The sequence below is a fragment of the Tupaia chinensis genome, unplaced genomic scaffold (assembly GCF_000334495.1).
Source record: "Tupaia chinensis unplaced genomic scaffold, TupChi_1.0 Scaffold000238_1, whole genome shotgun sequence".
NCBI classification, from domain to species: Eukaryota; Metazoa; Chordata; class Mammalia; order Scandentia; family Tupaiidae; genus Tupaia; species Tupaia belangeri.
The window spans coordinates 2,415,000-2,440,194 of record NW_006159716.1 but is presented as its reverse complement, the minus strand read 5'-3'; the positions used below and the strand labels follow the sequence as shown (position 1 = coordinate 2,440,194).

The following is a 25,195-nucleotide window of genomic DNA, read 5'->3' as shown; positions in this document are numbered from 1 at the left end:
GTCCTGCTTCTGGCCCCGCACGGCCAGGAGGGAGCTTCGCAGCAGCTTCAGGTCCCCCTCCGGGTTATCGTTGAGCACGTAGTCCTTGCACAGGTAACAGAACACGTAGAGGTCCCGCACCTCCATGGCCAGAGGGTGTCCGGTGTCTTCGAAGTGTTTCAGGGCGTGGTCCTCGATGTAGCGGCCACAGGCCACGTGGGAGCACTTCAGGCAAGCCCACACCGACTCGGTGGTGGCGCACTCCAGGCAGCACCACTTCTGAGGGTTCAGGATGGAGTGGTCCTGGGCGAGCCGTAACCGCCCTACATGTTTGCATCTATCCATGTCTCAGAGCAGTCGCCACTCGCTCACCCTGGTGCGACATGGCCCCCAAAAAGAAAAGAGAAAACTGTGAGCAAAACATTTTCCTAGGCAAAGGCTTGCGATGGGCACTTCTACTCAAGACTTGGTAGTCTTCCATTCAAAATTGGTTCCTTTGAAAGATCTTTTTTTTTTTTTTTTTTTTTTTTTTTGGGGGGTTTTTTCTTTAGGGGATGTGAGAAAGAGAGACAGAGAGACAGAAAGTCCCCAGGGGGTATGGTCACGCCACAATCCCTTCTCCATTCTCCTCTCGGGATCTTGGGCATGTGCGCACATATGCCTGGCATGAGTTTAAGCCACCGGGTCCGGGACTCGAACCGCGGTCAACTACATGGGAGTCCAGCGACATAGCCATTATGCTAACTGCTGGCCCCTGAAAGATCTTTTTAAAATTTCATACATTTAGTATACAGAAGGAGAATTACAGAAAGTTAAATTCCTTAAAAACGAATTAAAAAATACTCTAAGGGGTGGGGCAGGAGTTAGCACCAATTTGAAAATTTTATGGTTTCAGATACCAGTAAGAGAGATGAAGAGCCTCAAATAAAAAGGCTATCTCATAGCTCCGGTCAATTTCAATGTTTTTCAAAAGCAGAGATAACAGGGTAAGGTAAAGGTAAAACACGAGCTCTCTACGGTACAGAAGGTCATGGGAGGGTACTGGCCCAGTAGGTACTGCGAGCCTCAACTGAAACATACTGTATGATTACATGTGTGGTTTCTCCCTGCGCCCTTCTAAGGGTGACCCCTAGACGGGGGTGACCCACCATCACAGGATGTGCCTCCACAGCGCCACTGCTGCTCACCCTTTTATGTGTCTTTATCTCTCCTTTTTTCTTTTCTTTACAGAGGTTTTTCCCCAGGAGGGGATGGCCTTGGCACAATCCCTTCTCCATTCTCCTCTCGGGAGAGGAGAACGCATGCACACGTGCCTGGCATGATTTTCAAGTCATCAGCTCTGGGACTTGAACTGTGGTCACCCGTGTGGGAGCCCAGCAATATTACCGCTATGCCATCCACTGGCCTCCTTTCATGTGTCTTTTTAAAAAGAACATCTACATCTTGTAGAACAGGTAGGAAACTTCACCTTCTCTGTTGAAAGGCTAGGTAAAGAACTAGATAAATCTGACAGAGTGAGAAGTGGAGTGCCTACTTGTATTACAGTATTTAGCCAAACTACCAAAACAAGAGAGAAAGCGATCTTCCAGATGATATGTATGAGACATTTTTAAAAACACTAATAACAGGCCGGCAGGTGGCATGGTGGTTAAGGTGCTGGATTCCCACGTGACTGACTGCAGTTCAAGTCCCGGACTTGGCAGCTTGCTTTCTTGCTTTCCTGTTCTCTCTCTCTTTCTCTCTGGTCAAATTAAAATAATAACAAGGGCCGGCAGGTGGCATGGTGGTTAGAGTGCTGGACTCCCATATGGCTGACTGCAGTTCAAGTCCTGGACCTAGCAGCTTGCTTTCTCATTTTCCCTTTCTCTCTCTGTCTCTAGTCAAGTTAAAAAAATAATAGCAAATAAAAAATAATAATAATACAAGGAATTAAATAAATAATTATTTAATAATAATAAAAAAACAGTAATAACAGTGGCGTGGTGGTTGAGGCTACTGAACTCCCACATGGCTGACCATGGTTCAAGTCCTGGACCTGGTGGCTGGTGTTCTCACTTTCCCTCTCTTTCTTGTTCTGTCTCTCAAGTTAAAAAAAAATGATAATAAAGTTAAATAATTCTTAAAAAAAAAAGTAATAACATTGTGCATTTTTTTCTTCTTCCTAACATTGCTTCTTCAATACTGTCAGAGAAGCCTAGTGGACAATGTTTTGAAGAAAAAGAAGCTAGACAAAAAAAAATTTTTTTTTAAACAGCAGGTGGCGAGGTGGTTAAGGTGCTGCACTTTCATATGGTGGGCCATAATTTGAGTCCTGGACCCAGCAGCTTGAAAAATTATGCCAGAGGCTAGCAAGTGGAATGATGGTTAAGGTACTGGATTCCCACATGGCCAGCCAGAGTTCAAGTCCCAAGCCTGGTGGCTTTCAAATCACAACAAATAAATATTGATAAACAGATAAATAAATAGTTTTTTTTAAGTCCTTAAAGGAAAAAAAAAATTACACAGGGTTCTTGTGTGTGCAAGCCCAAAATCCTGAGAGGAGAATGGAGGAAAAGGGATTGCGAAGGGGGAAGATTTCTCACTTTCCCTCTCTGCTGCTTTAATATCTCTCTCTCTGGTGAGTGCACACACCCTATGGCAAAAACCTTAAAAACAAAACAAAACAACTTAGCGTTTGCTTAGCAAAGAGACAGAGAGGAGAGGAGAAAGCACCCCTCCTACTCCTCCTAGGTGGAACAATAATCCCATCACAATTCCTTATCCTCTATTACTCCCTCCTCTTTAGATTTTGGGCATGCACAAGTACATGTTTCTCAAGTCACTGGGTCCAGGGCTTGAACTATGCAGTTGGCTACATGGGCTCTGGCTGCCTTAGCCACTAGGCCATGCATGGTGCTGGCCCAAGAAAACTTTTTATTCCTTGGCACCTTGACTTTTTTTCCCAATACCAAGATTTAAAATTCCTAAAGGTAGCTCCTCTTATACATTGAACCTCCTTTACCTCATTTCTTCCTCACTTTTTTTTTTTTTTGGAGAGGTTTTCGCTATAGGACGCGTGCACTTGCCAGACAGAGAGAGAGAGACATAGAGACAGAAAGCGAGAAATCACCCCCCAGGGGGGATGGTAACGCCGCAATCCCTTCCCCTCCAGTCTCCTCTTGGGATCTTGGGCACGCACGCACACGCGCCCGGCATGAGTTTTAAGCCACTGGGTCCGGGACACGAACCGCGGTTGACTATGTGGGAGGCCAGCGACATAGCCATTTACACTAACTGCTGGTTCCCTTTCTTCCTCACTTTTGTGAGCAAATGCAGTTCCATGATTATGAGGGTCAACCCAGAGGAGATCTAAATCCAATGCTGAGCTGCACCTCCAGTTAGCTTTCCAGATGCCCTTTTAGGCCTGGTCCTATTGCCATAATATTGTCATCCCTCCGTATTGTAGGGATTGGGTCCAGGGCCTCTGAGGGTACCAAGATGCTCAAGGCCCCTCATAATATGGCATCGTTTTTGCATATAATTTACCCACATCCTCCTGTACACTTTTATTTATTTATTTATTTGCCAGAGGGCACATGCACGTGCCAGAAAAGAGGGAGCGGTCCTCCAATGGGGCACGGTCATGCTGCAAGTCTTTCTCTTTCCTTTCTCCATCCATCAGGGTTGGGGACCTGGTGTGTTGTTCGAGCTTCTGCGCCAGGATTTGAACCTCAGTTGGCCATGTGCGATCCGGTTCCCACACTGTGCTCTCCTCCTATGTACTTTAAATCATCTGTGGATTACCTAATACAGTGTCTACATATCGCTTCACTTGTGTGGATTCAGTGCTGCACTCTGTGCGTGGTAGAGTCAAGTTTTGCTTTTGGGAACTTGGTGGCCATGTTTCTATATAAGAAATCCTCGCACCTAGATTATCCTCAGTCGAGTCACATCACGCTTTTCCCTTGAGTACTGTCAGGATTTAGCTTCTACTATACGAGTTATTCTTTCAACTACTGACTTATTGCTAAGTGCCCTTTACATAATTACATACTCACAACCAACCTACTGGGGACACAGAAGAGTCAGTAATGAAAGAATGAAGGGAGGAGAAAAATCGATAAGCAACTCCCAAGTTTCCCAGAAATGAACTATTTTTCCAAATGCAGTCCCAGAACTACTACCAGCATTAGAATGCCCTGGGCTACTTATTCTATATACATATTTCCTGGTTATACTCCAGACCAGACGTGATGAGTCAGTCTGGGCTGGGGTCTATAATCTGCATTTTAAATAAGGTCTATGAATGATTCTTTTTTTTTCTTTTGGAGAGGTTTTTGTTATAGGGCACATGTGCTTGCCAGAAAGACAGAGACAGAAAGCAAGAAATCATCCCCCAGGGGGGATGACCATGCCGCAATCCCTTCTCCTCCATTCTCCTCTCGGGATCTTGGGGGTGCACACATGCACCCGGCGTGAGTTTAAGCTATAGGTCCTGGGACTCGAACTGCAGTCGACCACGTGGGAGTCCAACAACAGAGCTATTACGCCAACTGCTGGTCCCAAATGATTCTTTCACACACTAAATCTAAAAAATATTTCATTAATCCACTAAGTTATACAGAGATGAAGAATTCCTCACAGAAATCGAATAAAGAATTTCCCAAATTATTTCACTCACATCAACACAGTCTAAGAGAACTTTCTGAAATTATGACAGTGATTTCTCTCTGTGCTGTCCGGTACAGTGGTAACTGGTCACCACGGTCCTGAACACGAAACGTAGCTAGTGACACCGAGGAACTAACTTTCCATTTTATTAATTTTAATTAGTTTAAATTTAAATACCCATATGACTAGTGGTTGCAGTATTGAGACAGCAAGACGGAAACAGACCAGGACATACTAACGTTAGCTCACTCGGCTTTTCTTTTGTTTTCGTTTCCTTTGAAAGATTCAGCACTCTCCGGATCATATCTGAATAGCCTCTCATAACCTGAGAGGCTTCCCAGAGCCTGATGCCTGGGAAATCCTCAATTTAGCCTTGATGTGTCTTTAGGAATTTAATTGCTACTGAGATGTTACCATGTGAAATACGGCACAGCTTCAACTGCTACAGAGAGAGAGTAAACAGCAGCATAAGAACACAACACCCGAACTCTGATGCCTTACAGAAACAGCTCCTGTACTGGAAAAAAATGTGCTGGAACAACTGAGAGCCCAAAGAGGAAAACACTAAAAAACCAACCCACTTTCTCTCCAGGGAGAGCTGTCAAATGGAAAGGGCGCTCTGGAAATTCTTGCTCCCAGTTTCATTTTCTGATCTATAAATCTGCTGATCACGCACATCCTTTCCTGCACAGCCCTTGCCCATTACAAATTTGTTGTGGCGACTCACTAACCTGCCATATGGCAGAGTAAATCCATTCAGGAAGACACAGGGCCCCTCTGCACCTCACCACGCCAATTTCAGCAAGGCAAATTAGCTTCTCTAGAGGAAAAACGTACCTGATCATGAAATGGAAGTCTCCCCAAAGTGACACAAAAGGAAAAAAAGCCACCCTAGCCAACAGCGAGCAGAGAATAAAAACACAATCTCAGGTAGGGTCAGTTCACAAAAGGCAATGTGTTTACGTCACCTGGCGTATGTACTGTCACCATTTTATTTCAGAAAAAGGCCCTAATACCTACTAGCAGACAGAGGAATTCTGTCTCATATTTTTTTCTGATGTGGACAGTTTTCCCTTCATATTCTCATAGGCCATAATAATTCTTACATTTCCACTTAAAACATACGTCATCCAGTGTGACAGGCCACCCATATCCAAAACAGATTAAAAAAACTTAGAGAAAGAATAAAATGTGTCTGAACAGTTCTACAACCATTAAGTAGACCAGCAGCGTCAATAATGTCTTATACACCCTGTTTGGATCCACATATAGGGAAAGTGAACCTGACAGAAGATTAGCTTTTGCTTTTTAAATTACCATCGTTTTTTTTTTTTTTTAAAGAATTATTTTATTTATTATTATTTTTTAGTCTGACCAGAGACAGAGAGAAAGAGAAAGTGAGAAAGCAAGCCACAGGCCCAGGACTTGAACCACAGTCGGCCATGTGGGAGTCCAGCACCTTAACCACCACACTACCTGCTGGCCCCTTGATTACCATAGTTTTACTTTTCAAGTCAGAATCAACTTAAAACAATAGTCAACATTTAAAACCATTCTGCTACAGACAAGTATCACCAAATAGTAAATGAAAAGATAATGAAATATTTTCAACCTTTGCCTTTTGTTCTGATGAGAAACTTATAGATTTATCACTTTTTTTAAAGAATTATTTTACATCTGCACTGCCCTCGGTCGCAGGGTCGTTGGCGCCTGAGTCGCAGCAGTCATGACAAACTTACTTCGGATCCTGGGTGACCACTGGGTTCACACACTTGTCCCTGTGGGATTTGTGTGTGGATGTCATCTAGACAGAGAGTGAACAGCTAACTGCCTTCCGGAACAAGAGTGCATTATTTAAAAGGGAATTGAGGCCCAGTGAAGAAGTGACCTGAAGTAAAAAGTATGGCTGAATTACAGAATGTTCACATTTTAAAAAGTAATGAGTAAATAAAAACATGTTTGTTATTTGAAAAAAAAAAAAGAATTATTTAACTTTATTTATTTAGTTAGTTAAAAAGGGAGAGAGAGAAAGCAAGAAAGCAAGCTGCTAGGTTCAAGATTTGAACTGTGGTTGACCATGTGGTCCAGCACCCTCAACCCCCCCGCCCCCTGCCAGCCCCTATCACATCACTTTTTTAAAAAGTTTCCATATAATGGGACCAAAGATGGTGTAATGGCTATGTTGCTAAACTCCCACATAGTCAATCTCAGTTCAAGTTCTGGACACAGTGGCTTAAGCTCATGCTGGGTACATGTGCATGTGTGCCCAAAATCCTGAGAGGAGAATGGAGAAGGGATTGTGGTGTGGCCATCCCCCCCCTCGGGGGGGGGGGAGTATGATTTCTCACTTTTCATCTCCCTCTGTCTCTCTAGTGAGTGCGCCTATAACAAAAATCTCTCTCTTAAAAAATGAAAAAAAAAAGTTTCCATATAAGAAAAAGATGGCTGAATATTATAAACATTTTTCAAAAATCCATAGCTTGAGGGACCAGCAGTTAGCGTAATGGCTATGTCGCTGAACTCCCATGTAGTTGACCACTGTTCATGTCCCAGACTCGGTGGCTTAAAACTCACGCCAAGTGCATGTGCGTGCCCAAGATCCCGAGAGGAGAATGGAGGAGAAGGGATTGCGGCATGAGCATCTCCCCTGGGGGGTGATTTCTCACTTTCTGTCTCTCTGTCTCTCTCAGTCTATCTGGCGAAAGCACACGCCCTATAGCAAAAACCTCTCAAAAAAAAAAAATCCATAGCTTGAAAACATATATTTTAATTGGATTATTCTAATTATTCTTAAATAGCAAATTTCTTAGCAGATTTTAAATGCATAACTATACCACCAAAAATGAAATTTCTGGGGGGGAATCAACCAGAAAAAGAAAAAATGAAGTGAAGCTACTTTAGGGAGACTTCTATTTCTTCTCTCTCCCGCTCTCATTGTACTGGTTTCCTCTCAGTTCTTAACTAAGGACCGTGGAATAATCCTGCCTGGTCTTGGTGAGACCAAGTGGCATAAATTCCAGCTTTGGAGAGAGTAGACACTATGGTAACATGCTGACAGCCTTCATTTACATAAAAGAATACTAATTACGTGGTATCATCAACATCTGTGATTCCGCTCACTGCCATATGCGACAATGTCGGGCATTTTAACCCTTCAACTCACTAAATGTACCCAGAACTGCATCCGCCACAAAACCTGCAAAGAATGCTTGAAGAGACAGTGAATACATTTTTACAAACACCAAGTGTTAGAGACTGATTTTATTTTCTGCTAACATTTTGAAACCCTAAGGGAAAATATCATTTGTATCAATATATAAGTAAGAAAAAACATTTAGGAAAACAAGGTGGAAAGCACATTAAGATACAGTTAACAGTGCTGGCCCCATAGCCTAGTGGTTATGGGGGCCGATCCTGCATGGCCGAATGCAGTTTGGGTCCCAGCCAGGGTGACTTGAGAAGCACACCAGGCATGTGCATGTGTGTGTGCCTCAAATCCCACCAGGATGGAGAAATGGGAGAAAAGGGATTGCAACATGACTGCGTCCCATTGTGGGGGTGCTTTCTCCTTTTCCTTCTCTCTGACCAGTGTGCATGCACTCTGGTAGTTTAAAAAAAAATAGTTAATGACCCAAAAGGGAAGAGTGCTGCGTTCTAGAATATTAGGTAGGAATTTAAAGTCTATAAATGTGTGACAACTAGCCTGAATTTTTTTATAAAGAATTATTTTATTTAACTATTTATTTATTCATTTATTTAACTTTGACGAGCGGGGGGCAGAGAGAGAGAGAGAGAGAGAGAGAGAGAGAGTGTAAAAACACAAGCTGCCAGGTCTCGGACTTGAACCACTGTCGGCCATGTGGGAGTCCAGTGCCCTTAACCACCATGCTGCCCACTGGCCTTGCCTTTTGAGTTTTTATATATATATACAGCTAAAACAAAACAGTAGGGGTGGAGACTGAGAAGGGTGGGACTGGAGAAATGAACTGCTCAGAGGTCCTTTGCTCAGGGGCAATGTATGCGTGTGGGGGGGGGATGCTGACTGGGGAGTGTCCTGGAAGGCCGCTGCACTTTTTCCTTGTGCCCCTTATTACCATCTCCTTGAACGTGGGTGGGTGGATGAGGGATAACCTGTAAGTCAGGCTATAGTGAGGCTGAGGGGTTCGGAAGCTCTGACTTGCGAGTAGGAAGATCCCCTTGGCAGCGGCTCTTGGACACAGGCATGGGACGTGAGGTGCTGGGCGTGCTAGCCCTCATGTGTCATCAGCAAGCGAGTGCTAACGTTCGAGAATGACTGTGTCTAGTCACGGCCACAGCAGATTTAGTGAAGCCGGCATGATGGTGTCTCCCGTGCATCAGGATCTGCTTTCTTCAGTGAAAGAGTGGAGTGGATCCAAGGAGCTGGGCCTGGTACACAATACTGGTGTCCTCCCGAGAAGGGCCATCTCGGCCAGTGTGCGGGAAAAGGACAAAGACAGGACAAATGGCAAGGTGTGAATACTTTGCTCCACACTGAATAGCAACTTCTCCAGCACAATATGAGTCAGAGTTGGGTCTAAGTCCTTTGTTCCTTCATTCTCTGCTCTTATTTTTGTCTTCCTCCTCTCAACTACAAATATTCTCCAGTTTCTTTTGGCTTAAAGAGAGATACGAACAGGGTCCAGCAGGTGGCATGGTGTAGCAAGCAGGTTTGCTTGAGAGCTTAGTAGTTTGTGTGGCCTCCAGATCAAAGAGACCTACTGGCACCAGTTGTCCTGAGGCCATCATAGTGGTGACCTCACTATAGATAGTGTACACGTCAATACAGCTATTGACAATTAGGTGAACACACGAATGGATGAGTTACCCCGAAATAACAGGCACGGCATGCATTCTGAGCCTCCCTGGGTCCTGCTCCTGATTTGTCCCCTGCTCAGCAGCAGTCCCTCACCATCCCCGGGATCTTCTCTGTCCACACTTCAGTCAGCTAACCCAACGGCCCGATGAATCCCAACACACAAACACTCCAACCAATAGAGGAAAGAAGTTATCACAGACCAGGGTTTTCTTGAGGAAAATGATTCTGTGCAACAGAACTCGGATTGTTAACTTGCTAACTCTTCTCCTTACTAAAGATATGTACTTTCCTATTCAAAGTCTTTAATGAAGATCTTCAGTGAATCAATAAAAATGTGAAAAAAAGGAAGGGGCATGGAAAACAACCTGTACCTGCTAGAGAGAGTGTGGGAAAAGGAGGGGAGTTGGCAGAGGGTGAGAGGTAGGGAATCGGGGTCGGGCGGGGGCGCAAAATATATAAGAAACAAGAAATAGAAAATGATTTGTTGGAAACAGCAGTTAGCGTAATGGCTATGTCGCTGGACTCCCACGTAGTCGACTGCGGTTCACGTCCCGGACCCAGTGGCTTAAAACTCACGCCGGGTGCGTGTGCGTGCGTGCCCAAGATCCCAAGAGGAGAAGGGATTGCAGTGTGACCATCCCCCGTGGGAGGTGATTTCTCGCTTTCTGTCTCTATGTCTCTCTCTGTCTGTCTGGTGAGCGCACGCGCCCTATAGCGAAAACCTCTCAAAAAAAAAAAAAAAAAAGAAAATGATTTGTTAATGATAACATGTATGGTAAGATCCTTGATTGAGCCAATTCACAATGTACACTGGATGGAAAATCTCAGTTTGTATACTGTATTGATGTATCATGAATGGCTGTAAATTAATTAACTAATTAATTAATTTTAAAAAGATATGCACTGTACTGTTTCCAGCCATATCATATGCATGGCCCACTGGCACACAGACTGGCTCCATTAAGTGCAGTGAAAACTTAACTTTAGCACGTGTGTAAATGGGTATGAAACTTGACCTATGCAAACCACTCTCTCTGTCTCGTTCCGCCTAGGATTACCTCATTGGTATTATGAGGCTACAAAAGGAAAAAGGGGGGGTGCATAGGAGTGAAAATTTCTCTTTTAAAAATACATTTTTGGGGACCAGCAGTTAGCATAATGGCTATGTCACTGGACTCCCACGTAGTCAACCCCGGTTCGAGTCCCGGACCCGGTGGCTTAAAACTCACGCCGGGCGCATGTGCATACGTGCCCAAGATCCCGAGAGGAGAATGGAGGAGAAGGGATTGCGGCATGACCCTCCCCCCTGGGGGGTGATTTCTCGCTTTCTATCTATCTGTCTCTCTGTCTCTCTCTGTCTGTCTGGTGAGCGCACGCGCCCTATAGCAAAAACCTCTCAAAAAAATAAATACATTTTTTGGGGCCAGCAGGTGATGTGGTGGTTAAGATGCTGGACACACACAAGACTGACCACAGTTCAAGTCTCAGACTCAGTGGTTTGAAAATCGCACCGGGGCCAGCAGTTGGTGTAGTAGTTACATTGCTGGACTCCCACATGGCTGATTGTGGTTAGAGTCCAGGACCTGGTGGCGTAAAAATCACACCAGACGCATGTGTGTGTGTGTGTGTGCCCAAGATCCCTGGATATAAATGGAGGAAAAGGGATTGCGGTGTGGCCATCCCCCAGGGGGTGATTTCCCACTTTCCCTTTCACTGTCTCTGTCTCTCCCAATGAGTGCATGCGCCCTCAGGCAAAAACCTCTTTTAAAAAATCCACCAGGCACATGTACATGCATACACAAAATCCCAAGAGAATAATGGAAGGGGACGAGCAGATAGCTTAATGGTTACATCATGGATTCCCATGTAGTCAACCATGGTTCAGGTCCCGGACCTGGCAGCTTAAAACTCATGCCAGGCGTGTGTGTGTGTGTGTGTGTGTGTGTGTGTGTGCCAAAATCTCAAGAGGAGAATGGAAAAGAAGGGACCTTTGTCATTCCAAGTCATTGAGATCTGGAGGCTGTTTGTTACTATAGCAAATCCCAACCTATCCTGACTAATACAGAGATGGCTGTAGAGTTGCTAAATACAGGGGCCGGTAGATGGCATGGTGGTTAAGGGTGTTGGATTCCCATATGGCTGACCGTGGTTTGAAGGCCAGGCCTGGTGGCTTGCTTTCTCTCTCTTTCTCTCTCTCTGTATCTCTCTTTGGTTAAATTAAAAAAAAAAAAGAATAAATAAATAAAGCTAAATAAATAATTCTTTTTCAAAGAACAATGGAGGGGAAGTGATTGTGATATGGCTATCCCACCTGGGGGTGATTGCTCACTTCCCCTCTCTCTGTCTCTGGTGAATGCATGTGCCCTATGGCAAAAGTCTAAAAAAAGAAAGAAAAAGTGGGGAGGGGGACATTCCCATGACTGAGTGGTTGAGGCAGCCAGAGTCCAGATGGCCAACCATGGGGTTCATGTCCCAGACCTGGCAGCTTGAAAAAAACACTGTGTGTATGTACCCTAACCCTGAAAGGAGGGACAGATGAAAGAAAGGGCTGTGACACGACCATTCCGCACGCGAGGTGCTTTCTCCTTCACTCCTCCGTCTTTCTCTGCTGAGCACACGTGCCTTCTAGCAAAAATAGTTTTTTAGATGAGTATTCTGTACTTTAAAAACGAAATGGGAAGTCAGCTGAGCAGATCAGCTAGAAACAAGGTGGGTTCATGTATTAACCCCCAGAACAATACACGCATACCTTGGAGCAGGTATGTAGGATGTCTGTGTAATAAAGCCTAGAATGGAAAACCAAGAGTTTTTGGTTTTATTTTGTTTTAGCACAATCTCCCTGACAAACCAGCCATAAGGCAAGATCCAGGCTAAAGGCTCCCTGTTCTCTACTGCTACGTGGAAAACTTCTAGAGCTACTACTGAGAGAATCAGGGTCTACCCTTCAAAAATCTGATCACAGAAATCATGCTTTATCTCTGCAGCAGCCTTGCAAACACTATTCTCTACAGCAGCTGGAGTCGTCAGAAATGTATACAGAGGGGCGGGACGGTGGTAAAACACCATGCTCTGTGAGGCAGACCCACACGGCAGGGTTGCTGGTTCACGTCTAGAGACCCCTGGCAGTGCTGGGCCCACGATCCAGAGCTGGCTGAGGCTTGGGTACACGGCATCAGGCCCCTTTTGGGTGCAATATTTCTCTCTCATAATAAATAAATAAATAAATGTACTTTGAAGGAAAAAAGGTGTACATATGAATATGTGAGTATGTCAAAGTGTGTGTGTGTGTGTGTGTGTATATACATAAATGTTTAACCTTCGTGTGTGTGTGTGTGTATATATATACATAAATGTTTAACCTTCTTGTATTAGGTCATTGGAAAAATCATGGCATGTTTTTGAATAGAAAAACACAGAGAGGGAACCAGCAGTTAGCGTAATGGCTATGTCGCCGGACTCCCACGTAGTCGACTGCGGTTCGCATCCCGGACCCGGTGGCTTAAAACTCACGCCGGGCGTGTGTGCGTGTGTGCCCAAGATCACGAGAGGAGAATGGAGGAGAAGGGACTGCAGCGTGACTATCCCCCTGGGGGGTGATTTCTCGCTTTCTGTCTCTCTGTCTCTCTCTGTCTGGCTGGCGAGTGCACGCGCCCTATAGCGAAAACCTCTCAAAAAAAAACCAAAACAAAACAAAACAAAAAACAAAACACAGAGAAATACGTCATAACTTTTCCATATTTTAAAATATGCATGGTTTATCATATGTAAATTACACCTCAACATAGCTATTAAAAGTTATACAGAGGGACCAGCAGTTAGCATAATGGCTATGTCGCTGGACTCCCATGTAGTTGACTGAGGTTAGAGTCCTGGACCCGGCGGCTTAAACTCACACCGGGCACATGTGCGTGCGTGCCCAAGATCCCGAGAGGAGAATGGAGGAGAAGGGATTGTGGCGTGGCCATCCCCCCTGGGGGGCGATTTCTCGCTTTCTGTCTCTCTGTCTCTCCCTGTCTTTCTGGCGAGTGCATGTGTCCTATAGCAAAAACCTCCCCCCCCCCCAAAAAAAGTTAAACAGATAGAGTCAGCCGGTGGTGTACTGGTTAAGTTGCTGGACTCCCACATGGCTGGCCACAGTTTGAGTCCCAGACCTGGCAGCTTGAAACTCACACTGGGCACACATGTACATGTGTGCCCAAAATCCCAGAGGAGAATGGAGGAGAAGGAATTGTACCACGGCCATCCCTTTCTTTCTCTCTCTCTCTGGCGAATGCCCTTGTCCTATAGCAAAAACCTTTTAAAAAATAAAAGTTACACACACACACAGCGAAAAGTTTAGCCCTAATGAAATAATAGATGTAGGCCATTCTTTAAACTAATTAGGTGAAAACTTACAGGTAATTTTATAATGGATGGATAGAGATGACAACAAATGACTCCACTGATCAATTTGACACTAAAAGTAGGACAACTAGACCTTCCTATATGATCAAATAAGAGACTCACAGCAGCGCCACTTATAAAGTATCTTGCTAAAAGAACTGAGCCTGAACCTAACAAAGCCTTTGGCTCTAACTACCAGGTTATATGAAATACAGGTGCCAGGGGACCAGCAGATGGTGTAATGGTTACGTTGCTGGACTCCCACATAGTCGACTGCAATTCGAGTCCCAGACCCTGAGGCTTAAACTGACGCCCGGCATACGTGCATGTGTACCCAAGATCCCGAGAGAAGAATGGAGGAGAAGGGATTGTGACATGGCCATCTCCCATTGCGGGTGATTTCTCGCTTTCTTTCTCTCTCTGTCTTTCTGACGAGCATGTGCACTCTATAGCAAAAACCTCTCCTCAAAAAAAAAAAAAAAAAACAAAAAGGAAATATAAGTGATAGGAATATGCTACCACAAAGCTGCAGTTAGCCAAATCACCAAATCGAAATGTGCCAAATGCCATAAAATCAATAATCTGGGTTCTTTAACAAATATATGACATAAAAATCAGGTGAGGGTGGCTCAGCGCCATCGGTGCTGCTGGAACAAAGAAGGGAAAACAAAGGGGATAGGAGGAGGGATCTGCTAGATTATCAGCAACCTAGAGTTATGTCAACCAAATGCAATGTGTCCTTGTTTAGATTCTGATTTGAACATGCCGACTATTCAAAACAATATTTTTGAGGACCAGCTGCAATGTTGCACACTAACACGCTGCTGCTCTTCATGCTGGCACCACAAGGGGGCCTGGGTTCACTTCCTGGTCTAACCTAAAGACCAGGCATGTAATCCTAGCCATTCGGGAGGCTGTGGCAGGAAGGTCCCAACACAGTGAGACCTGTCTTAAAAATGAAAAACAGGGTCGCTGGACTCCCACGTAGTCGACCACAGTTGGAGTCCCAGACCCGGTGGCTTAAACTCACGCCAGGTGCGTGTGCATGCGTGCCCAAGATCCCGAGAGGAGAATGGAGGAGAAGGGATTGCGGCACGGCCATCCCCCCTGGGGGGGTGATTTCTCGCTTTCTATCTCTCCATCTCTCTCTGTCTGTCTGGCGAGCGCACGCGCCCTATAGCAAAAACCTCTCCATAAAAAGAAAAAAATGAAAAACAGGAGACCAACAGATGGCGTAACGGTTATGTCACTGGACTCCCACATGGCCAACCACGGTTTGAGTCCTGGACCCAGGGGCTACAAACTTACGCCAGATGTGTGTGCAACAGAGCCCAAAAATCCCAAAAAGAGAAGGAATTGTGGTATGGCCATCCCCCCTGGGGGGTGATTTCTCACTTTCTATCTCTCTATCCCTCTCTTTCTCTCCAGCAAGGGCATGGGGCTTATAGAAAAAAGAAATCTCTCTAAAAAACAAACAAACAAACAAACAAACACCAATTTTTTTGAGGTAAGGAAAAATGTTTTGGAATGCTCTCTCTCTCTAGCTACAGTACTTTTTTTTTAAATAAGACTTTATTGAAACATAACTGACATACAATAAACCACACATATTTAGTGTCCAGTTTGGTAAGCTTGACATATAGCATATACTTATAAAAATACATAAATACAATTAAAATAATGAGCAAATCCATCACTCCCAAAAGTTTCCTTGGGGCTCCTGGTATCCCCTCCTCAAACCTAACACAGACTAAATATATGTATATTTTTTGGAGAGGTTTTCGCTATAGGGGGCGTGCACTTGCCAGAAAGAGAGAAATGGAGAGGCAGAAAGCGAGAAATCACACCCCCAGGGGGATGGCCACGCTGCAACCCCTTCTCCTCCATTCTCCTCTTGGGATTTTGGGCACACACATGCACATGTGCCTCGTATGAGTTTAAGCCACCGGGTCCGGAACTTGAACTGTGGTCGACTACATCCAAGTTCAACGACATAGCCATTACGCTAACTGCTGGTCCCCAGACTAAATATTAATATTACATGATATTAAGTAATTATTAGCTTGATATGACAATGGTATGGTTTGTATTTTTAAATCTTCATCTGGTAGAGATACTTCTGAAATATGTATAAATGAAATATTATGGTGTATGGAATTTCCTTTACAATATTTCAATACAAAAAAAAATTCCAGTGGCTGGAAGATAGACAAAACAAGGGGCCAGCAGGTGGCATTGTGGTTAAGGCGCTAGACTCCCACATAGCCAACTGTGATTCGAATCCTGGACCAGGCAGATTGCTTTTTCACTTTCCCTTTCTCTCCCTGTCTGTCTCTGGTCAAATAAATAAATAATAACAAACAATATTAAATAAATAATTCTTTTAAGAAAGTAGACAAGACTGTCAAAATGTTCATAATTGCTAAAGTTGGTAGATAGGTACATAGAAGTCATTATACTATTATCTTTATTTTTGTGTATGTTTAAGAAGTCCCATATCAAACATTTTTAAGGGGCTGGATAGTAGCACAGTGGCAAAATGCGACACCCAGTGAGATAAGCACACATGAGAAGGTTCCAAGTTCAAGTGTGGGACCTCCCTGACTGCACTGGACACATGTGTGCCCATAATCTGGTATGGCTGAGGCTGGGGGTGTATCATAGCCTCAAGACCCTATTGGAGGTATTGTTTCTCCAACTCGCTCATGAAATAAATAAATAAATATACTTAAAAAAATTTTAAGGCAAAAAAAGCAAATGATATGCTCTCTGATAGTAGGAGAAAACTTTGGGATACAAACCATTCATAAATTAGACAAGTTATGAGATACCATTCTTTTCTATCAGCATTCTACATCATTTCCAGTTTCACTTTGAAATACACCCTCCCCTACTTGCCACGTAGGGTATATATTTTCTCACAGAAACAATGGGATGACTAATACTCGGTCTAGTTAGAAAAGCCTACTGAGGGACCAGCAGATGGCGTAATGCTTACGTTGCTGAGCTCCCACGTAGCTGATTGCGGTTCGAGTTCTGACCCAACGCCTTGAAACTCATGCCAGGTGCGTATGCGTGCATGCCCAAAATGCCAAGAGGAGAATGGATAAAAAGGGACTGCAACATGGCCATATCCTCTGGGGGTGATTTCTCGCTGTCTCTCTGTCTCTCCATGGTGCGCATGCACCCCATAGCTAAAATCTCTCTCTCAGAAAGAAAAGGAAAGCCTACTGAGCCCATAATGTGTCTACAGTATGGACGCTAGTGCTACTACTATGGAAGCTCACTACCTAAAGTGTTTTCTCCGAGAAAATTCATTCAAACTTGCAACTCGAGGATGCCAAGGTTTGCTTTCCCAGCTGCAGCCCAAGCAGTAAAATTGGGAATCTCCCTCCTCCCACTTTTCCCACATGGCTGAAGAGGGCTTTCCACACATGGCCATTTGTATGGGAAACAGATAAATACTTTAGGAACTGCCTAGAGGGAAAAAAAAGTAACAAGTTCTGTGAGCAGAAAATAAATCTGACTAGAATTCACAAATGGATTCTCCAGATTAGATGCCAGTGTTGGTTATTTCAGTTTCTGGCTATTTCTTTTATTTTTAAGAATTATTTTATTTATTTATTTACTTATTTTTAATTTGACCAGAGAGAGACAAAGAAAGAGAGAAAAAGTGAGAAAGCAAGTCACCAGGTTCGGGACTCAAACCGTGGTTGGCCATGTGGGAGTCCAGTGCCCTTAACCACCACGCCACCTGTCGGTGCCACTGGTTATATCTAAGACACGGGAACCCTATCTTCCTAGCAGTACATTTAGTCCTGGACCTCTCCCACAACACACTGCCGTAGATCTGTCAGGACAGACGCCCGTCACATTCCCCATGAATGGAGACACGACTTTGAAGCATTTGATTTCAAGAGCAAAGATGACAAATGTCCAAAGAGAAGAAGAAGTCAAATACACAAGGGTATTTGTTAAATATATACAAAAGGAGAAAACAGGAAGCTGCGAAGAGAACACTCAGGCACTTACTAGAGAACAGGTTACATAAATTACAAATCAGTCAGACAATGAGAATCATCAGCTGTCCGAAGCAGAAAAAAGGGCAGGCTTATGTGTACAACAGCTCCAACTATAGCACATGAAAAAGCAAAGGGCAGAATGGTGTGCATGTCATCATGAGTGTGCCCTCACACACCCACGCACTCATGCACCTAAGAGGATAAACGGGAAATGGGCAATGCCACATGCCTGTTCTGTGGGAAAGGGGGGGGGTAAAGACAGAAGGAGACCCAGTTATCAACCTTGTTTTTTGTTGAGAAGAAGATCAATGTGCTACCTGTTTTTTTAAAAAAGATGACATCGGGGGACAAGTGGTTAGCGTAATGGCTATGTCGCTGAACTCCCATGTAGTCGACCGTGGTTCGAGTCCCAGGCCCAGTGGCTTAAACTCTCGCCGGGCGTGTGTGCATGCATGCCCAAGATCCTGAGAGGAGAATGGAGAAGGGATTGCGGTGTGGCCATCCCCCCGGGGGGTGATTTCTCACTTTCTGTCTCTCTGTCTCTCTCTGTCTTTCTGGTGAGCGCACGCGCCCTATAGCAAAAACCTCTCCAAAAAAAAAAAAAAAGATATGACAAGGAGATTCGGTGCTTCAACAGTCTTAAAAGTCCAGAGGATTGTCTGTTGGTGATAGTGTATATGATAATAACTTTAACTGGACTGGTGTGCAGTGTAGTTGTGCAAATACACAAGGGTATTTGTTAAATATATACAAAAGGAGAAAACAGGAAGCTGCGAAGAGAACACTCAGGCACTTACTAGAGAACAGGTTACATAAATTACAAATCAGTCAGACAATGAGAATCATCAGCTGTCCGAAGCAGAAAAAAGGGCAGGCTTATGTGTACAACAGCTCCAACTATAGCACATGAAAAAGCAAAGGGCAGAATGGTGTGCATGTCATCATGAGTGTGCCCTCACACACCCACGCACTCATGCACCTAAGAGGATAAACGGGAAATGGGCAATGCCACATGCCTGTTCTGTGGGAAAGGGGGGGGGGTAAAGACAGAAGGAGACCCAGTTATCAACCTTGTTTTTTGTTGAGAAGAAGATCAATGTGCTACCTGTTTTTTTAAAAAAGATGACATCGGGGGACAAGTGGTTAGCGTAATGGCTATGTCGCTGAACTCCCATGTAGTCGACCGTGGTTCGAGTCCCAGGCCCAGTGGCTTAAACTCTCGCCGGGCGTGTGTGCATGCATGCCCAAGATCCTGAGAGGAGAATGGAGAAGGGATTGCGGTGTGGCCATCCCCCCGGGGGGTGATTTCTCACTTTCTGTCTCTCTGTCTCTCTCTGTCTTTCTGGTGAGCGCACGCGCCCTATAGCAAACACCTCTCCAAAACAAAAAAAAAGATATGACAAGGAGATTCGGTGCTTCAACAGTCTTAAAAGTCCAGAGGATTGTCTGTTGGTGATAGTGTATATGATAATAACTTTAACTGGACTGGTGTGCAGTGTAGTTGTGCTGGGAAAATTCATTTTACAAGCTGTTGTGAAGTACAGTGATTGAACATATCAAATGCATTTAAAAAAATAATAATAATGAAAAAATAACAACAAATCCAGGCATCAGCAAGATGCAAAGCCTGCTTAAGTACATGTGGCTTCTTGTGCTTTCCTTCGGAAACAAGATTTAGAGATAGGCCATCTGATGGTATTTGCAGTTTATAGAGTACCTAAGGAACTGCATTCTAGCAGTGCTAGCCGCTGCAAAGAGCCCTTTCGTCATCGGCTGGTCAAGTGCGAACCTCTTCAGGGTATTGCAGAGTGACAGCATAAGAGAGCCTCGGTCAATCATGTCAACCATCCAACATTCCATATCAACCAAGGTCCCAAGGTAATCTCTTCTTCCCCAGAGGCCACTACCAAAAATTGTCCATGGACGTAAATTCGTGAGCAGATTCTTTCCCCCAACTCTCAAGAGATCTTCCTTTCCCTTATGAACAGCTCCTAGCATTACTCCAGTTTAGGTCAGTAAAATATGTCTCACTACCCAGCCGACCGCTCTGAAGGAGTGGGAGAGAGGCTATAAGTAGTAGAAAGAGAGTGTGTGTGGAGATGGGGACTAGCGCTGCACCCCTGCCCCACACCATTCCACGTACGAAAGGTATGGATGGGCCTCAGTTACTCAGCCTGGGAAGCTGGGAACGAAAAGAGCTACTTCAAAGAACTGTTCTGAGGGAGGCTCAAAGAGATGTCCATGTACTCCATGCACTCTAGAAGCGCTTAAATCTAACCACTGAAAACACTCCCGTAGGGTTCATTAATTTTTTTTAGCTTTCACAGGGTGTAAAGTCAGGCTGGTTAACTGAGCATCTTATAGTAACTAGTTCTCTGGTCTTGATTTCATCCAGACGGCAACATCTAAGAAGGCCTTCATATAAAATACTCTTTATTATTTTTTTTAATTCATGATAGAGTATGCAGGAGAGAGAGAGACTGGTCCCCTCCACAGGGCCTGGTCATGCCACAATGGCCTTTTCCCAGTCTTCCTGCCTGTTGGGTCTTAGGCCACACATGCACGGGCTGCGTGTTTCAGGCTGACCAGACCAGCAATTCAGAGGTTGCCATGGGGGCTCTGGCTTCTTAAGCAGTGCATTACCACGGCACCTGGGAACTGGCCCAGTAAGATATTCTTAAACAAGGGATTAGAGGATATTTTATATATAAAAAAGAAAAATCACTATACTTTCAAAGCAAATAGGAGGATTTTGCTAATACCTATTTTTCTTAAGTCTTTAAAAATTGTGTTTAATAGCAATATAGTGTCAGGATAGTAAAGGTCCAATTAAGATGTTAAAAACAAATCCATAGCATCAAAAAAAGCAGTTGAATTGAAGAAGCAGAACCAGCCTCAGCTCCCTCTCCAATGAGGGTATGCCCATTGAATACTTACAGGTCCAACAGAATGTGCTGTGTGGCAAAAATATAAAAGGGGCCTTCTTTCAAATAAGGCATAGAAGGCATTTCAAAGACGTGAACTGTGCATGAACCCGCATCTCTTGTATAAGAATAAAGCAGGAATACTTCTGGGAACTCAGCTATAGTGAACAGGCACAAGGGGTACAAGAACCAGGCCCTAACTCATGCAAGAATAGAACAGCCTTACTGCAAAAAGAGAGCCAGTGCACACCCAGGCTATGAGCTTCGTGAAGTTTAAGTCCCACAGATCCTAGGCACCTCTGCTCCTATGTTTAAAATATTTTAAAGAATTATTTATTTCATTTTATTTATTATTATCTTTATTTTAAAATTTACTACAGGGCATGAGCACTCACCATTGAGAGATGGAGAGAAAGAGAGAGGAAAATGAGAAAGCAAGCTGCTAGTTTCGGGACTTGAACTGTGGTTGGCCATGTGAGTCCAGTACCTTAACCACCATGCCACCTGCTGGCCCCATCTGCTCCTATGTTAAAATATCTGGTCTTCCTGGTCTGCCAGTGAGTCCTGACATTCAAATTAGTCACGGTCACCATGGAAAGCAAATATGTAATCCTATAAGGAATGACTGCTGCTAAGCAAGTGCAGGTTGATTTACCACAGCAGAAAGTGGAGAGTGGAGCTCAGAGGGGTGGAATACAGTGTAGGTATGTGCTGACAGTGAGAAAGAAACTAACGAGGAAAAGACAAGTATCAATCACTGCCCAAGATCCCACAGAAGGAGATCTGAGCGTCAGGGCTGTAATGGGCACCAATTAAGGAGGCTACTGAAACAAATACATAAATAAAAGATAAGAGAACATGAGAAACAAGCTTTGCTGACTTCATAGTTTTTTTGCAGCATCCTTCAATGTTGCCTGTGCTAACTGTGCTGACCACTGCACCGATCCACCCACCAAATCATGGTATCAGTGAGGTATATCTTTAACATGTGTTAAAAATGAAGCAAGGTCCATATATGTAAACTCTTAAGTATAGCTTGTAGGTGTGAGTTGCTTAAAATTACCCTAAAGTTAAGCCTTCAGTTTATAAATAGTGTGCCTGAGCCTGACTTACCAGGTTTATTATTTTTAAGCTAATGGTCACTAACGGCCCGTAGCCAAGAGTAAATAACACCTTGTCTGAAGACTACTGTCCTCTCCAACCACCTAGCTTACTTGCAACCAACTTATCAAGACATATATATCATCACAATACCTAAACCTTACACAAGAAATAACCAGAACTAATAACGAAACTGCTTTGATGGAACTATGAGCTACCCGATACTGGAAGAATCAAAATAATAGTGCCAACAGATGGATGCCAGAGCTCTAAGGGACTATTAATGCATTACTAACTCCAGGAGGCCAGCTCCTGAGTCTGCCCATAAAGGACATGATGCCAGAGAACTGTTCAGGATGTGATCTGGACCTCAACGGAGAGGTGCAGGACCATTAAGGCAATGACCTCATGGAGTAGGTTGAAGAAAGAAGGAATGATCACTATAGTTTGTGTTCAGACATGGCAGTGACATAAAACGACTCAAAAATGGGAGGCCTGACAGTCGCACATGGTAATGTAGGGCTCACGTGAGGTTGACCGCAGTTCGAGTCCTGGACCTAGCAGTTTGCATTCTCACTTTCCCGCTCTTTCTTTCTCCCTCTCTCTGTCTCTTTCTGGTGAGCTCATACGCCCTATAGCAAATTTAAAAAATAATAATCATAATCATATATAAAATAAATATATTTTTTAAAAAGTCTCCAAAATAGTTAGGATTTTATCTTCTGACATTGAAGTTAGAATAAAAAAAAAATGCAGTAGACACTAATCCATCTGTTAAAGATACCAAAACCCTGAAGTGCGAGTGACTGCAGTCTGGGGACCCCCAAACTCGATCAAAGTTACCCAGGTATAACCTCAGAAAGCCAGAGAGAATATGGAGGACTGTCAGCCTCTGCCTGACCACACGGAGGTCAGCAATAAGAAGGAGCATCCACTGAGCAATAATCAGGCAGTGCTCTTCCTACAGGGCTGCGGGGAGTGGGTCCCCCAACTCATAAATACACTCATTCGAGCCTGATGCTGTCATACAAGGGCCTGATACCATCAGTCACTAAAACTACCCAGCAGACTACCTCTGCACTGAATCATTCCACAGAAAACTAAGACTGATTTTCTACATAGCCACCCAACTCAAATACTAATCTGCTTCACAGTTCTATTTCTTTTTTTTTTTTGGAGAGGTTTTCACTATAGGGTGCGTGCGCTTGCCAGACAGACAGAGAGAGACATAGAGACAGAAAGCGAGAAATCACCCCCCAGAGGGGATGGCCACACCGCAATCCCTTCTCCTCCATTCTCCTCTCGGGATCTTGGGCACGCACACACATGCGCCCGGCGTGAGTTTTAAGCCACCGGGTCCGGGACGTGAACCACAGTCGACTACATGGGAGTCCAGTGACATAGCCATTACGCTAACTGCTGGTTCCCACAGTTCTATTTCTCAGCCAGCCAGGTGACATGGTGGTTAACGCAGCTGAATCCCACATGGCCAACTGCATAGAGCCCCAGACTTGGTGAATTGAAAAACATAATGGGCAAGGACCAGCAGTTAACGTAATGGCTATGTCGCTGGACTCCCACGTAGTCGACCACAGTTTGCATCCTGGACCCGGTGGCTTAAAACTCATGCCGGGCGCATGTGCATGCGTGCCCAAGATCCCGAGAGGAGAATGGAGGAGAAGGGATTGCGGTGTGGCCATCCCCCCTGGGGGGTGATTTCTCGCTTTCTGTCTCTATGTCTCTCTCTGTCTGTCTGGTGAGTGCACGCGCCCTATAGCGAAAACCTCTCCAAAAAAAAAAAAACAAAAACATAATGGGCACGTGTGTGTGTGTGCATGTCCAAAATCCAAGAGAAGAAGGGTCTGTGGTGTGGTCATCCCCCCAGCAGTTGTTTTCTCACTCTCTCTCTCTCAAGAAAGTTGCACTCACCCTATAGCAAATTTTAAAAATAATAAAAACATAGTTTTCATGGTAATGAATCTTCACACTGATGATTTTGATCATGGAAGTTGGTTCCCAAGAAACTGGTCATAATATCTTGTTCTCACAAAATTGAGGTTGTGAACTTTTACAGTTAAGATCTAGACCCTAGTTAGGATGTCACCAAGGTAAAGCCACCTGGAAGGGCTCTGGTAAGAAGCTAGCCAGCTGGCAGTGGCAGGTAGCTCTCCATTTAAGATCTCTCCATGTAGAATATGGTTGGACAAAATATGGCTATGGCTTTCGGTATTTTATAATAATTTGCAACATAAATAATTAAATCAACTATCATTTATTGAATGCTTAATACATCTAGACACTGTTCTAAAACTTAATATACATCATTTATTCCCCATGACAATCTGATGAGGTGGTAACATTAACCCAATTTTAAATGGAACAAACAGGCTCAGAGAGGTGAAGAAACTTTATCAATGCTGGCTGAGACATCTGGACAGATTCCAAAGCTAGATCCGATTTTCAGAGATTTTGACTGCACCTCTTAAAATGTTCTTCATATCTATTAAATAGATGAATTAAAACATCCTTATTTCTTAACCAAATGTGATTTAACACTGTCTGAGTTCTTTTTTTTTTTTTTCTTTTAGATTTTGCCATAGGGTATGTGTGCTCACCAGATTCTGATACTAGCTGATGCTAGCTCTAATAATTTGTGGATTCTCTTGAATTTCCTATGGATAACCAAACTGCCTTCAAATACATAGTTTTGTCCTCTCCTGTATCCCCCAGCCCCCCACCCTAGAAAGTACATGGGTGAGAGAGGAGAGAGAAATCCCCACAAAAACGCACTGGGGCCTAGTCACACTGCAGTCCTTTTTCCTTTCATCCCACCAAACATCAGAACCTGCACAAATGCACCCAGTGTGTTTTTCAAGTCACAGGCTGGGACTCGAACCCCAGCTGGCCATGTGAGATCTGGTTTCCTCTGTGTAGCACTTAATTGCTGGGCTACAGGACTGGCTCTATTTAATTTTCTTGTCTCTGGCATCACCCTGGAGTGCAGTTCACTGGTAAACAGTGAAGGTGACAATGGCAGGATGTTCTTTTTTTTTTTTTTTTTTTTCAGGTTATAAGTTTATTTACAAACTTTTTTTTTGAGAGGTCCTTGCTATAGGGCACGTGCGCTCGCCAGACAGACAGAGAGAGACAGAGAGACAGAAAGAGAGAAATCAACACCTTGGGTGGGGGTGGCAGGCATGCCGCAATCTCTTCTCTTCCATTATCCTCTCCGGATCTTGGGGCACACACGCACATGCACCTGGCGTGAGTTTAAGCCAACAGGTCTGGGACTAGAACCG

The 25,195-nt window shown here is 44.2% G+C and overlaps 1 protein-coding gene and 1 pseudogene across 1 annotated transcript in view; one reads left to right on the top strand and one right to left on the bottom strand.

Moving 5' to 3' along the window:
- Nucleotides 1–25,195, bottom strand: part of USP49 (ubiquitin specific peptidase 49) — a 108,253-nt gene that overhangs the window by 9,457 nt on the left and 73,601 nt on the right. Inside the window, 1 exon segment of the mRNA XM_006148656.3 lies at nt 1–352. Within this exon segment, the coding sequence (XP_006148718.1) occupies nt 1–324 (324 nt within the window). The 5' untranslated portion in view covers nt 325–352.
- Nucleotides 6,338–6,521, top strand: LOC114007818 (NADH dehydrogenase [ubiquinone] 1 beta subcomplex subunit 1 pseudogene; annotated as a pseudogene).